This window comes from Moschus berezovskii, chromosome 2 (assembly GCF_049115385.1).
Source record: "Moschus berezovskii isolate FMDL1 chromosome 2, NW_MosBer_1.0, whole genome shotgun sequence".
Lineage (NCBI taxonomy): Eukaryota > Metazoa > Chordata > Mammalia > Artiodactyla > Moschidae > Moschus > Moschus berezovskii.
Genome location: NC_142461.1, coordinates 64,120,028 through 64,136,110, shown reverse-complemented (window position 1 = coordinate 64,136,110; position 16,083 = coordinate 64,120,028). Strand labels below are relative to the sequence as shown.

Below are 16,083 nucleotides of genomic sequence, written 5' to 3'. Positions count from 1 at the left end.
ACACAGTCCACCCCACTGATCAAGCTTCAAAAACCCAAGGTCTCCTATTGAAACAGGAGAGAAGAGGGCAGGGCACAATTTTTGAATGCCACAGCTCGAGGACACAATATAAAACAATCAGAATCAAACGGTCCAAGATGGCAGACAAGTCAACTTGATCTTCAATCAGCAAGTTAAATGACACACCCAGAGGGACCATGACAATCCCAAGACACTGTCAAAAGATCAAAAAGTGGGCGGTGGCCCAATTCCTAAAAAGCTCCACCCCTTCCCCAAAATAGTTGGAATAATCCTCCCACTCATTAGCCTATGAGATTACCAAGCCACCCCTCCACCCGCCAAAAAAAGAAATCACCAAGCCCATAAAAGCTAAGCACACCACACTTCAGGGCTGCTGCACTCGCCCTCTGTGATGGCCCTCACTCTGCGGAGCGTGTCTCTCTCTAGATAAATCCACTTCTTACCTACCACTTTGTCTCTCACTGAATTCCTCCTGTGATGAGACATCAAGAACCTGAGCTTCATTAGGTCCTGAAACCAGGTACCAAGTTTTGGCTGGGTTTGAGTTCCAGCACATGGGTTAAAGTCCTAATCCGAGGTAAACAGCTTTACTATGAGTATGGTTCTAGCCCCCAAAAAAAGGAAAGAAAGAAAAAGAGAGAAAATGAGTGTTAGCAAGGATGTGGAGATATTTGAACCCTTATGCACCACTGGTTGGAATGGACCATGGGATCCATCAATTGCACTTCTTGGTGGGTGTGTATCGAGGCAGAGATGCCAACAGTTCATTTCACACCCATGATCATAGCTGCGTCATGCATAAGAGGTGGAAGCAACCCAGGTGCCCATGGATAGATGGATGGGTACACAGAATGCAGTATTTAAAGGCAGTGGAATGTTATTCAGCCTTCAAAAAGAAGGAAATTCTTGGGAATTCCCTGGCTGTCCACCGGTTAGGACTCAGTGCTTTCACTGTTGGGGTCTGGGTTCAATCCTGGTGGGGGAACTAAGATTCCACAAGCCACATGGCAAAGCGAAAAAAGAAAAAACTCTGTGACCCCCATGACTGTAGCCTGCCAGGCTCCTTTGTCCGTGGAATTTTCCAGGCAAGAATACTGGAGTGGGTTGCCATTTCCTACTCCAGTGGAATATTCCTTATCCAGGGATCAAACCCAAGTCTCTTGCATTATTTGCACTGGAAGATTCTTTATCACTGGGCCACCTGGGAAGGCCGTGAGGACATTATGTCCTGTAAAGTCAGCCACTCACAAGAGGACGAGGACTGTGGGACTCCACTTATAAGAGGCCCCAGAGGAGTCACATTCATAGACATAAAATAGAAGGGTGGGTGCCAGGGGCTGGGGGAGCTGTTGTTTAATGCTGAAGACGGTAAATTTCTGTTACATACATTTTACCACAACTGAAAAATATTAAAGGCCAGAGGTCTCAGCCACACAGGTTTCTTACAAATGAGTTTTATTTGCATTCTGACCCAAGCACGGAACCTACACATAGATCTCTCGTCTTCACAATGGTACAGTAACAAGTGCAAATATGCTTTATTTCAGGTACAAAAACGTGGCAGTGTGACTTCTGCTTTGATGCCCACTCCCCCCTACCACCCCTCCCAATGTCATGCCCACCTGACCCATCAGAGGGCCACACCACTCCAACTGAGATGCCCACCACCTGAAGAGAAAAGTCACCCCATCTGGAGAAAAGTGATGAAGTGACATTTCTAAAAAAGAAATCACTTTCTATACAGGAGCATTGGTAAGCACTATAACCAAGGTGTTGCCCAGCAAGGGGAGGGCTGGTGGGAGGCACAAAACAATGACCTTCTCTTCTGTCCCCCTCCTTACACCCTCCCACCCCCCCAGGGGAGGGCACAGAGCCTAGGGATGACGTCATCAGGAAAGTGAGCGCTAGCGATGAAAGGACTCGCCCGTGCATCTGGGGCAAGAGTGCGAGGTCTAGAGGCAGGATCAGGACCCTGGCTCAGCCCATCGACAGTCATAGGACCCGGGCCCCTATCTGATTTCTCAGTCTTGATTTCCTCAACTAGGAATCAGCCTTCGGGGCCTCAGAGCTGTGAGGAGGCTCAAATGGGACAACAGCAAAGCACGGAGCCCAGAGTCTGACTCAGGTGAGGCCAGTCAGCATCATCAGCAGTTGGTGCTAACGGAGGGCTGGCTGCAGTGTCTGGCCATCTTCACTGGAAGCAAAGGAGTCCGGGGCTCAGAATGGCCAGCCAAGCCACAGGGAGACGGGACCGCCCCAGCATGAGGTTGCTTATGGGCGGGCTTCTCCCAGGAGCAGAAGTGAGCACTGGGCCCAGGGAACCCTTGCAGATGGCAGGGAAACCCTCCCCATCACCAAGCTGAAGCTGTCACAAGCCAGTCCCTCTGTCGAGGGAAGAGCTGCAGATACGTGGAGGGGGCTTTGGGGGATCCCAGAGCAGCTGAGAGGTCCTCAAGGTGCCAGTAGAGGTGGAGGTCAGGCCGCACCTCCTGGGGCGGTAAACTCCCAGTGACCTAAGTCAACAGGACCACCACCCACCAGGGTCTGGAGCTGGTACTATATTCTCCCCACATCCGGCTCTCGGACACAACCTCCCGCACCCTGCCCCGCGACCAAAGGCCCTGCAAGTCTCCAAGAAGTGGCCAGCAGGAGGGAAGGGGCAAGAGCAAAGGACTATGATTTCTGAGCAGCTGGGGCAAAGGCTGTCTGGGGGAGGGGGCACATGACTAACAGGCGGGGTGGGGGTCTGGTTTCAAAGACGGCTTGGCTGAATGATCCTCCTGCTTCAAAGCTCCAAACAAAATAGTTTTTATTATTTTTAAAAGCCCTTATTTTCATGGATATTATTCAACATCATCTAGGGGGCATACAGAGTAACAGAGGTCTAGCTCAGCAGTGGGCAATGTTTTTCTGTGAAGGCTGGATGAGACCTATTTTTGGCTTTAAGGGCTTCAAGGAGGCAAATAAGAGAAAATGAGTTTCCAAAATGTTTCAGATCATGAAATTCAAACTATAATTACAGTACAGGTTTTGGTAATACAAACGGGAGTGGAATGGCGGAGGGGAGGACAGGATGACATCTCACCTCATTGAGTTCAGTGTTCCCTGTCATCAAACTACAAAATGCAGCAAGAAGCTGCATGTGGCCCACAATTGGCCTGTCCCTGATGAGCAGGTGTAGGGTGATCGTTGAGGAGGTGGAGTGATGGGTACCAGGGCTAATTATATTGGTCTGTCTTTCAAGAAGGATTGAAAACTTTTCACGATAAAAGGCTTCCTGGTCCCTGCTAGCCCCCTGCAGGCCCCCACCCCCCACCCCATCCCTGTCTGGGGTTCCACAGATGAAGGCAGCGACAGGCTCACACACTCCCTCCTGGGACAGGCTGGCCTGGCTGCCCAAACAGCCAGGTGTCTCAGCCCACGACTAAGCAGTGCTGGCCCCTCCCTGCCTCACCCTGCCAGTTGCCCTGGACAGGACAGCAAAGCCACCTCTTAGAGATACTTCTTGGGGATGCTGCCACTAGAAAGTCCCTACATGGCCAAGTGAGGACCACACCCTCAGAACTCAGTCATTCCCCACAGCAGAAAGGAGGAAAGCCCAGCCTTTGCAAGATGCTCTGGGGAGCTGAGCAGAGGCTGCATGGAGTTCTCAAGCCGGCCCCAGGGAAGGAGGTGGGGGTGGCTTGTCTTGTACTGCACTGCTCTGCCCCACAGAGTGGAGGGAAGGGGGCCGGGAGGTGATCAGAGAGGATGTACAAATACTTCCTACTGCCTGGCCTCACTGATGATGTCACACACAGAACACGTAACCCAAGGGGACACAGGGAACGTGAGGTGGCTGCAAGTAAGACCAAGTCCGAGGGCCTTGCTTTTGGGGTCCTGGTTAGATGTCAGCTCCCAGCATTGCTCTGCTCCCTAGGGCAGGACTGAGGATGGGCCTTTCCCCACAATTAGGGCAACAGTGCCCTAATCAGTTTTATCAACAGAGTCCGAACCAGGAGCATCACGTAAGGTCTAAAGGAAGCAGCAGTCATCACTCTGCCTAGGTAAGCTGAGGACGCTCAGGGCTGTCCTCCTCATGCCAGATATAGGGGCAGAGAAGGGGATTCATGTGCATCCATGAACATGCACACACATGCATACACACAGGCATGCATGCATGCATGTCTGTAATGTAGACATACAGCCAGCCAACAAGGAATCCAGACTCAGGCTGCAGGAAACAGCTGATGGCCACTCTTAAGAGCATGGATGGAATCAAGTCACCCTGGTTGCAAGCTAGGCTGGATTCCTAAAGACATGGCTAAGATGCAGTGTCTCACATTGAAATGCATGCAACCTCGCAGAGCGTGTACCAGTCCAAGCAGAAGCATTGAGGCGCTATGTACCACTAGGAAGCACGCATGTACACGCCACCCACCCACAGTGCAACTCTGATGGAGGGGAAAAAAGGAATGCCTCCCTCAGACACACTCATACCTGAGTCAGTCACAGCACCAGAAGCCTCCCAGGGAGGAGGTGAGACCCAGAGAGGCAGAAAAAGCATGCCAAGTGAGGGTCTAGGAGCCCAGGACTCCCGGCTCTTGGTCACTTGCTTTTCCATCTTCTCTGAGCTCCTGGGGGCTGCCTCCCTCTGCTCCATTGACAACAGCAAAAGAAGCTCTTCCATTTTTCTCATTAACTTGTTAATGATTTTCAGACCTTAACTCATGCAGGCCAGCCCCTGAGGCTGGTCTGGACTTGGAAACTTGTGATGCATTGCTCAGGCAGCTCCACTCTGCTCCCGGGAAAGTCCCTCTAGGTTCATGGCTCTTCCCAAGAAGCCCAAGGTGGCCGGGAAGGAGGTCACCAGGACAGCATCTGACCTTTGCTTAGTACCTTACGCTGAGATTTCCAACTCTGTGCCCATCCTGCTCTTTCCAAAGGCCTACCATCCCTTCCCCCATTCCAAAGCCCATGTCTTTATTATAAAGGGGCGACTCAGTAACCAGGAGAAGGTTTATCACAACCTTGCAGACAACTTCCCAGCAAAGAAATGTGATGGACTGAGAAAAGAACACTCTACTTCAGGTTTCTGGTTCAAGACAGAGGCGCTGGCATGGTACATCTTCTGTCCCTCGGGGGATCCCTTTTAAAATTTGTTGCTGCCAAGAATTAACCACAGCTCAGAACACGTGGGGGTAGAGGGGACTGTTCTGGGAAGGGGCCACCCTGTCCAGCAGGCCCAGACGCTGGACTCAGAGCACACAGGAAAGACAGTGGACAGGAGTGAAAAGGGAACAGCTTTTCTATACTTTAATAAAATGAAAAAAATAGACACAAAATCCAAACACCTGCAGCTAGCTCCTCTGACCCCTGTGGAAGGAACAAACTGCTGAATTGGGCAGCTAAAACATTTTGGTACCAAATGGCTGTGTCCTCTTCTTTGGTATTTATGATTCTCTACTTCTGTGTAAGCTGTAAGACTGAACTATAACCATTAGGAGAAGGTAAGCAGAGCTGATGCAGTGTGCATTCCAGATGAAAGACTCCACCTACAGCAAACTGGAGGTCACAGATCTTGATCGGACCCTTATTCTGAATGAAGAAATAAAAATAAAATATTTGCCTACCACAATTTTAGAATTAAGATTTTAGCCTGTCATCACTTGGCCTGGGTAGTGGCATCCCTTGGGCCTAGTGAATTACAGACATCTCAAAATGCCAGGAGTCACAAGACCAATAATCGAGTTCTGGTTCTGAGGGACCGTGGGCAAGTTTTTCTACTTCTGTGTGACTTGGTTTCCTCAAAACAGAAATTGATTGATCCTGACCTTCCCTGTGGAGTCGTGCACCCAGAAAGGCTGTAGATCATCAGAGAGTGATGTCACCCAGTATTGGTGAAACAGGGAAAGGGGGAGACAGAAAGCAAAGAAGAGAAAGCCAGTTGTAAAACTGCTGGAGCCAAACATGGACTGAAAAAAAAAAAAAGTGAGCATCCTAATGACAGTCCCATGTCGCAGAGAAAAAGATACACTAAGAATTAGGGGCCATTATCAAGGGTATGAAGTCAATTCTATGGGGACCCCAATAGTGTTTTCAACAATTGGTGCAGGAACAGCTGAATATCTACATGCAAAAGAGTGAAGCTGGACCTGTACTTCACATCATAAATACAAATTAATTCAAAATTAATCAAAGACTACTGGAGAGCTAAAACTATAAAAATTGTTGGAAGAAAACAGAAATCTTCTTGACCCTGGATTAGGCAACAGTTTCTTAGATATGACATCAAAAGTACAAGCAACAAGAGAAAAATGGTATCTTAGAGATCATCAACATTAAAAACCTTTGTCCTTCAAAGAACATCATAAGAAAGTGAAGACAACCCCCAGAAGTGGAGAACAGTTTGACACCTCATATATCTGATAAAGGGCCTGCATCTAAACTATACAAAGAACTCCTACAACTCAATAATAAAAAGACAAATAAGCCAATTGCAAATAGGCAAAGGATATGAATATACATTTCTCCAAAGAAGATATACAAATGGCCAGTAAGCACATAAAAAGTACTCAACATCATTAGCCATCAGGGAGATGCAAATTGAAACTCCAATGAGACACCACTTCTATCATCAAAATGACCTTGGGATGCTATCATCAAAATGATAGATACTAGCAAGTATTGGTGAGGATGGAGGAAAACCGGAACCCTCATACACTGCTGATGGGAATGTAAAATGATGCAGCTGCTTTGGAAAACAGTCTGGCAGTTCCTCAAAAAGTTAAACATGGAGTTACTAAATGACCCAGCAATTCTAGTCATATGTATATTCCTAAAAGAAAACACACCAAACAGTGTACAAATACTTCATAGCAGCATTATTCACAATAGCCCCAAGACAGAAACAACTCAAATATCCATCAAGTGATGGATGGATAAACAAAGGCAGTCCATCCATGGAATGAAATATTATTAAGCTATAAAAAGACCGAAGTACTGATACATGTTCAATATGATGACCCTAGAAAACACTATGCTAAGTGAAAAAATAAAAGACCATGAAAGACCACATATTGTATGATTCCATATACATGAGATGTCTTGGGTGATGAAAATTTTCTAAAATTGATTGTGGTGATTCTGTGAATTGACTAAAAAAATCACAGAACTGTACACTATAAATAGGTAAACTGTATAGTATGTGAATTATATCTCAAGAAGGCTGTTACATGCTCCCCATCCCCCATCCCCCAAATGGAAAGGGAATGAGAAGCCTGTCCTTACAGAGCAGTACATCATACCTGTGGTCCAAGCATTGTTATCACTAGAGCTCCTTTCACTCTCAGAAATGCCCTGGTTTGGATGACAAATCTGTTATTACCCTATCACTATGTGATATCAGGCAGGTGGCTCTGCCCCTCTAGGCTTCAGTTTCTCTGTCTGTAAAACAAGGTCTACCCAGTTATGATCACCTCTATATTCCCCCAAAGCATTCTATTCCCCAAAAGCTCCACTTGAAAGGCCGTCAGATCCTGCTCAGTTGGCCACAGTGCTCACCATGCTTTGTTAGATGAACCTACGTTAGCAATATAGATCACAGGGTCCCAAGAAACAGAGACAGACACTAATTTCTGAGTCTACTGGTTATCTAAGAAAGGTGATCCAACCATTCTAACGCATGAGAAATGCCCAAACACAGCCTCTACAAATGAAAAGAAAGAAACCTTCAAAGGGGAGCCCTCCCAGAAAATATAACGTCCCTAGGGAGCTTGGGAAGGTTGGTGGTCTTCTCTAAATGGGATTTGGTGAGTCCATCCAAGAGGACTTGGCATCAGCATAGTCAAGGTCATGTGATCCTACAACAGGATGTTCACTTTCTAGTCCTCCTCTACCCACGACTGCTTAGGAAATAAACTTACACCCCAAAAAAGCCCAAGAGGAATCACTTGGTTCTCTTCCCTTTTATACTCATGAGAATGTGCCTAAAAATTGTCTTCTCAGCCTTGTCCTCTCCTCCCCAACGGCCTTAGAACCAGGGGTGCGGGGCTCCGTAGTGTCTACCCCAGCAATGGAGAAACACAAGGCCCCCTCTGGGTTGTGAGCAGCAGCAGACACTTAGAATCAAGGTCAATGTGAAAAGAAGCAGAAGGCACAGAGTCAACCCAACACCCATCGAGCCATCCAGGAACAGGAAGGACAGATGCTCACCAGGATCACCAAGACGGGAAACTGACATGGGGGCAAGACAGTCTCAAACCACCCCCACGTAGTCAGCCGCCCAGTGACCCAGCCAATTAGCAGAGAAGAGGTGAAGGCCTGCGGGAGAGGCAGAGCCTTCTCTGGAGGCAGGAGGATGGGCTGAAGGAACCAGCACAGGTGGCACCTGGGTACCTGGTGAACTACCCTCCAACCAGGGGAGCAAGAGCTTTCAGAGCAGGTGGCCCCCGTTGGCCTTTCCAGATGGAAGGACTGGGAAAAAGAACAGGGACCTGTCCCAAAGCTGGGAGCTAAGAGGAGGGGAGAGAAGAGCTGCTGGCTTTCTGCCTTCCAGACCCGCAGCCTCCGCGGGTCTGTGGCTTTCACGGGCTGGGCCAGGTCCCTCCTTGCCACAGCTTCCAGGGGTGTGATATCTACATCCAAGGGGGTCCGTGGGGCTGGTGGTGGGAGGCAGCTGCCCACTCTGCATCTGCTCAGAGGCCGCATTTCAGGATGACGTGGTAGCCGTCGTTGCTCTCGGCTGCAAGAGACAAACACTGAGGTGTTAAGAAAGGCAGGCGTGGCGGTTTCTGGGAGCCATGGCATTAGGTGCCAGCAGACGCTCTGCCATGGATTCTGGCAGAGGCCACCAAAGTAAGACTGCACAGAACAAAGACAACAGCAGAGATCCCAATGCACACCTTCTCAGCTGCCTTGTTGAGCTTCTTTTTGATAGTGGGCTTTCTGCCACAGCCCAACACCCAGGGACCAAAGGGCCTGTGGATAAGGAGGCCCTGGGTTTGATGGCTGCCCAGGTCTCTGAAGGCACTTGGTGGCTGGATTGACAGAAAAAGGGGAGGAGACTGTCCTTGTCACGGTCCAGGGTCTATGGCCCAGTGAGCAGCTTTCATTCCTGTATAACTCCGCACACTCACCTGCCCCAGCCCTACGGGGGTTGGAGTCATAGCTGGTCTCCCCTTTCTCCTGGTAGAGCAGTTCCTTCTCAGACCCCTTCCTCGGGTGGGCCCTTCATGTCCCCCGACCTCCACACACAGCCCCAGGTTCCCAATCCATGGGGCCTGGAGGCTCAAGTGCTACTGTGTTCCATGCCTGCTCCTCCTGGAGACTCACGCTTTTTTTTTTGGACATGCAGCATGTGGGCTCTTTGTTCCCTGACTCAGACCAGGGACTGAACCTATGCCCCCTGCATTGGAAGCGCAGAGTCTTAGCCACTGGATCATCAGGCAAGTCCCAGACTCATACTTTAGAGCAACTCAAATGTGTCTTACTTCTCCTCGGCACTGGGTTCGTGAGCACACAGTGAATGGCCAAGATTTCCCTTTCAAAGTGACCTTGGGGCCCACCTCTCCAGGTCACACAATTCTGAGGCTGAGTTTCCCGGGAACTGTGTGTTTCTTTTCCCAGGAAGATATTTCCAGGTGACACTCACTCAGGGGCTCCCCGTGCCAGCCCCACTCACCGGCCTGCTCTCCCCTCACCCCGGTTAAGCCAACATCCTTTAATTAAATAAGAGAGGGCGGGGAGGAACAGGTTTTACCTTTTAAGGTACTGAGGATGAAACAGGATTCATCTTGGAAATTCTGCACCATCTGAAAGCAAAAGAGAGACCATGTCACTTCAACGAGTTCAGAGAATGAAAAGCCTCAGTGACACAGAGCCCAGCCACTCACAACCATCAGAAATGACAGGAGCCACACTGACACACACAAAGGAAGACAGTTATGTCTTACTTTCACGGAGGATATATGATGCAGAGTCAATGGACAGAGAGATTACAGTTGTTTGCTTTTTCAAATTTATTTGGCTGTGTGGGGTCTTCGTTGCAGCATGCAGGATCTTTTTTAGTTGCGGCATTCTAACTCTTGACTGTGGCATGTGGGATCTAGTTCCCTGATCAGGGATTGAACCCGGACCCCCTGCACTAGGAGTGCAGAGTCTTAGCCAATGGACCACCAGGGGAAGTCCTGCAATTACAGTTTTGAGTAACAAAAAACTGAACGTAAAGGACAGAAGAACCCTGGAAGGGAATCAAAATGTCAACATTTCATACGAGACTCAACTGTTACTGATTTTCTTCCATTTTTGAGTTTTCTGAGTGATGGGGTCTTCCAATCCCTGTACAGGACACATTATAGGAGCAGATGTGTGTAGAACAGCACCAGATAAAAAACTAAAGTGTTTTACACACGGAACTACATTCAATATCTTATAATAACCTACAATGGAAAAAATCTGAAAAGGAGTATCTATTAATGTATGGGGGCTCAGCTGGTACAGAACCTGCCCACCAGTTCAGGACACACAAGAGATGTGGATTTGATCCCTGAGTCGGGAAGATCCTCTGGAGAAGGAAATGCAACCCACTCTAGTATTCTTCCCTGGACAATTCCATGGACAAAGGAGACTGGCGGGCTACAGTCCATGGGGTTGCAAAGAGCTGGCCACGACTGAGCGCACACGTGTACATACACACACACACACACACACACACACACACACACACACACAGATGTATAACTGCAATCACTGTGCTGTATACCTGAAGCTAACACAACATCGTGTGTTCAGTTCCCTGTGGCAGGAACTGAACAATGATTCACCAGACCCCTCTCTCTGGAACTTTAATAGCCCAGTGACCTTGGACAAGAAAAAATCCTGTCTCCAAGCCCTGTCTGTCAAACAAGGCTGTTCTGATAAAAATATATATATAACCAGGATTCAGAGCAACAGGAGCTGGCATCCTCTCTGGTGGGGCCTCCATCCAGACAGTTGCTTTCCAGGACTGTCCACAGGAGCCAGCACAGAGGACCACATGTATCTCTCCTCCAGATGGGTGCCCCAGCCAGCCTCCTGCACACACACACACACAGCACACCTAAGGATGCTGAGAACAGCACTGTGTGTATGAGTGAAAGCTGAAAACAGTTCCCTGTCCCTCAGTAGACGCAGCAGCAACAAACTGTGACCTGATCACACCTGGGCGCTCAGCAGGGCCAGCGACCCCCAGCAACACCCCTCAAAGTACGTGAACCACAAACCGTAAGTCCTGAAGAATACACTCCTAATTCACTTATATCAAGTTTTAAAATAGGTGAAATTAAACAATATATTGAGGAAGAACCAGGGAATGATCAATATAAAATTCAGACCAGTATGTGGAGGGGAAGGTGGAATTAGTTCACAAAGGGGCTTCTAACAACACTGCACTAACCTGAGTGCAGGTATTGAGTATTTTATTCTTTAAACTCTACAAATGAGCTTCCTATACTCTATATATGTACGCTATATTTCATAATACACATTTAAAGAATATGCAAAATACACACACCTACCTAAACACACCACAACACACACACTGGCCCACAGGACAGCAAAACCCCTTTACCAATTAAAAAGTGCAACCTACATTTCATTGCCTGCTCTGGCTGATGGCCCCAAATTCTGCACATCCATCCACCTGTCGACCCCCGCCCCTCCCCCAGGCCTAATGATGCGTGAAGTACATTTACGCTATGCTGCCGGCCCGTTCCTTCGGGGACTCTTGGCAGCCCCACCACTGGAGCATGCCAAACCTGACGCAGGGCCCACACGGGCTTAATCAGTAACTGCCTTGTTTAATGAAGTGCCCTTGCACCCCAGGGGCCGGCTGTGCGACTGGCCAGGCTGCCTCCAGTGCTCCGGGCAATTAAGAACCAAAGGTTTCCAATTGATTCGAGGTTAAGAGGCAAGGGGACTTCGGAGGAATTAGAGTCACCTACTTAGCGGAGGTGGTGTTGAGTTCTGTTCTCTGCTTCACTGGCTTAACTGCCTGCTCCGGTGGGGGGACATGGGGCAGGCTGGGGAAGGAACCCCCTTAAGGGACTGGTGAAATTGCAAGGGTTCCATGAATTCTTGGCTTTTTCTTCACGACAGAAATGTGTTGTGAGATCAGACCACTGCCTGATGCTCAGAGCACATTAACCTTCCTGGCTATTCTAAAGTACGTGCTCAGGCCAGTAGCTCTGGGCTTTGGGTGCTTTATCTATGAGATGGGGGCCAAAGAACAGCCACCCTAGATTTGAATGTGATGATGTGAAAGCAATTCTGAGCTGATGACAAAAATAACAAGTTACAGATCAAGTTCCTTGTTCAAATGGATCCTGGGTGTGTGTTTTAAAACCCCACACCTACACACACTCTGGCAAGCAACAGACACACACAGACACAAAATTATCCTCCATGATCACATCAAATCTAAACTCTTCAAGGAAAAGAGAGAGGGGAAGAAAAGGGCCTTTCACGCTTGCCTTCTTCTGGTTTATGCTACCTGATTTCTTACACAAATTGTGAATTACTTTCTCATTAAAAAGGAAGGAAAATACCACCTTGTCTAGTCCCAGGATGAAACTCCCATGGAACAGGGGACTCAGGACTCCTGTGTATGGAGCTCGGGCAGTCATGATGACATCAGTAATGCTACTGATGACGACGGTTTATGAAACACACAGATCATTAAAAGCCTTCACGTTACATGTTACCACATTTAAAGCTCTCTCTCCAACACTTTTTTCCCCCCAAAACACAAATGCTTAGCTAATTTAGCATCTCCTGGTATCTGCCACTGTGTCTTCATTTTATCCTTACTACAACCTGCTCTTTGGGTAGAATTATCCCCATTTTGGAGACAGGGAAACTGACGCTCAAAGACATTACATAGATTTGCCCAAGGTCACCTGGCTATGAGGAGCCAGTCCAGGTGGAGACTTCAGCTCGATTCCAAAGCACACCTTCTCCCTGCCTTCCCGACCACCATTCCTGGACTGTTTCTTCCTTCACCCTCAGTAGGTTTCCCGTTAGTGGGTGGAGGGTCCGCTGCAGGCTGGGCTGGGGTTCCTTCCACCCCTGCTCCCATCAGCACAGGTCTGTGCTGAGGCCTCATTTCAGGAGTGGTCAGAAAGCCTGCCGTCTCGAAGCTCGAACTCTGCTGCTCTGGGCCACCTGTGTTTCTACCACAGCCTGAGCTCTTATGATCTGTCCGCCCCGGGGCCACTATGCAACCTCTCTGTGCTACTTCCTGTCTGCGAAATGGGCTCATGACAGCACCCGCCTCACAGGGAAGCTGGCAGGACTAAATGAGTCACTTAGAAGGCTGCACGAACATCAGGAGCACTGCCGAGGTGCTAACATCATCATCAACACTGTTATTAGCACAAAGGGCCCAGCATAGGACAAACTCAAAAACCTCTGTTCTACAACACGCAAGAGCAGCGAACTGCATCAGCAAACCCGTCTGACGACCCCCGCTGGAGCCAGCAGTGGAATCTGCTCACTCTGGGGCACTGTCGCAGCTGGGCTGTGCTCTAAACCTGTATCGTCTCTCGGGGGCTGCCTGTGCCCTGCAGAGGCTTGTGTGGCCAGCGACAGACCCGGGAGGGCTATGGCAGGCACCTTCACCACTCAGCACAGGACACTTCTGTTACCTAACAGCCATGTCATCTCATCTCATCAACCCAGTCCATCTCACATCCCCCAGGGCCTGCCGCCTGCCCCGATGAGCACCTGTGTCCTCACTGCCCTGACTGGCAGTGCCCTGAGGCAGGCTCTGTTCCCGGTTCGTGCAGGGCATCTGGTGGGGGCAGGATATAGGGTGGAGGGGAGACAGCTATGCCAAGCCTGGTCCTGGCCTCAGACCCCTCTCTCCAGGCTCTCCCGACAGACCCTACCGCTGAGAGCAGGTGGCAGGTGGATGAACCGCATCTTCAGGCTAAAGTCACCCCCAAGCCCTGCTGGGTGCGTTTCTTGCTCCTGCCAGAGCCCCAGGTCAGTTCCACGGGGTGGGGCCACAGCACTCACCTCGTTGCTGACCACCACGTGGATGCCCGTGGGGCCCTGGCGGTACACCCGGTGGATGTGCTGTGGTGAGATGCTGTACAGGTTGGCGATCTTCTCAATCAGCTCCAAGGTGGTCAGCTCCTCCAGGAAGATGGCATGGTACACTGGAGGGCGGAGGACAGGTCCTTCTATAGAACAAGCGTCTGCTTTCAAAGGAGCCCACCCACCAACTTTCCCCCCACCCCCTCGAACCAAGAACTAGCCCAGATGGACTCTTGGATTTGGCCGTACTGGGGGCAACTCTGGAAGCCACAAGGCCCCTGTGTGGTTCTGCGCCAGGTGAAAAGATGCCAAACTATGTTCTTCATCCCTATTTCAGTCTCTCCTGGGGAATTCATGTAAAATGGAGAATCCTTGGATCCACCCTGGACCCCAAGATTCCTGTCTCATTTGGGGATGGAGGCTGGAAGGGGAACAGCTGGCTGAAACCTGCATTTTTTAAGAGATTTCCAGTGATTCTGAGGTGTGGCCTGCTGGGTACCCCACCATGGGCAGGTGGAGGAAATCCCGTGTCTGCGTTCCTTCCCTTCCTTTGGTTAAAGGGGTTACTGGATGGCTCCAAGAGTGGCCAAGAGTGAGACTCAAGGATAACTGCTATCTGACAGCAGAAGAGAGAAGTGCTGGCCCTCGCCCTCCTCCTCAGCACAAACAGTACCCAGCTGGTATTGTTCACCACCCAAAAGGGTGAAAGAGGTGGCACCAGGAATGTCATCAGAGAGTTGGGATAATAATGACCGTGAGGCTAGTAGCAAAACCCAAACCAGTTAGGGAGGAGCAAACCCCATGGGTGATGGGGGGAAGAGGGGCAGACGTCAACGCTCAGGGACCTCAAGCCCTTCAAAAACTAAAACAGAACTGGATTAAACAAGAGGTGTCCAAACTCCTCCCTCAGCAAAAGGAAGAAACCCTTGGTTCAGCAAATCTGACCGGCAGCTCCATATACTAAAAGGGCACGGACACGCACATGCACACACACAGTGGCTCCCTTTGAAGGAGGTTACAGAAGCCACAGGGTTCCAGCCACACACAGATTCGCCTTCCCAGGATTTCACATGCTGTGCGCAGAATGTGGTCATTGGGCAATGTTCCTTCCTGAACTAACCAGGGAAGAATTCCAGAATTCTTCCAAGATTCCTTTTTATAACAGAATTCTCATTGTGCTTTTCCCCCACACCCCAACTTTTCAGAGCTAGGTCCACTTTTTCTTATTTTACTCCTCAGATAAATTAGACTGTGGCATCAAAGAACCAGAGGGATTCCAGTTCAGCCCTGTGGTTGTAACCTTTCAACTCTGGCCTTTCCTGCCCCTGGAGGAATGTGGAGGTGACCAGCACTGCTCTGAACAGCAGACAGTCAGCCATCCACTACTCGGAACTCCTCTCATCTTGTTTCTCGAGTGAGGCAACAAGAGGCCCTCGAGTGGGTCAGCCTAAGCTCACATCCCGAAGCTGCCACCCCTGAGAAGCCAGACCTCGGCCCTCTCCAGACCTCTGAGCCTTGGGATGTGGGCGGGGGCACCTGCCTGCTTCTTCCATGTGCACAAGAAACCGTGAGACTCAGGCTCTGTCCTTCCCAGGCTGACTGCACGCAGAGGGCTGGACACTTGCACACATGTCCTGAGGCCTGGACGCAGCTGCTAGGGGCCGGATATTTGGATCCTGTCTCTGCCACTTGACACCGGCCTCTCAGGGCAGCCTCTGTGCCTCAGTTTCCCCCACAGCAAACCCTGAGTCGTCCCTGTCTTTTGGAGCGTTGGGTCCCTTGCTGCTCTGGAGGGGCACACGGCAGAGAGGGGTTGGGGGAGGGGGGCTCTCACTGCAGACAATGCAGAGTTCAGACCATGCGGGTGGAGCCGGGCAGCTTGTCAGACTCAACGCTGAAAGATGCTCAGAAACAAGGCGCTGAAAACTGCTAGCCCCGAAGAACCATGTGCCCAGAAGTGCTCTAAGACCCTCTCGGGCAGTAGCCAGACCAAATGGGAAAGCCTCA

General features: G+C 49.9%; 1 protein-coding gene across 3 annotated transcripts in view; it reads right to left on the bottom strand.

Annotated features, from left to right (window-relative positions):
• Positions 1–1,499: 1,499 nt before the first annotated feature.
• TFCP2L1 (transcription factor CP2 like 1) overlaps positions 1,500–16,083 on the bottom strand; it is a 69,907-nt gene continuing 55,323 nt past the window's right edge. For 2 of the 3 annotated variants that reach the window (XM_055398114.2, XM_055398116.2), the window contains 3 exons: positions 14,056–14,198; positions 9,761–9,812; positions 1,500–8,743 (listed from right to left, as the gene is read on the bottom strand). In XM_055398114.2, coding sequence (XP_055254089.1) covers positions 8,697–8,743; positions 9,761–9,812; positions 14,056–14,198 — 242 coding nt within the window. In that variant the 3' untranslated portion in view covers positions 1,500–8,696. Of the gene's footprint in view, positions 8,744–9,760; positions 9,813–14,055; positions 14,223–16,083 lie in introns of all 3 variants that reach the window. The other variant, XM_055398112.2, reaches the window with a different exon arrangement.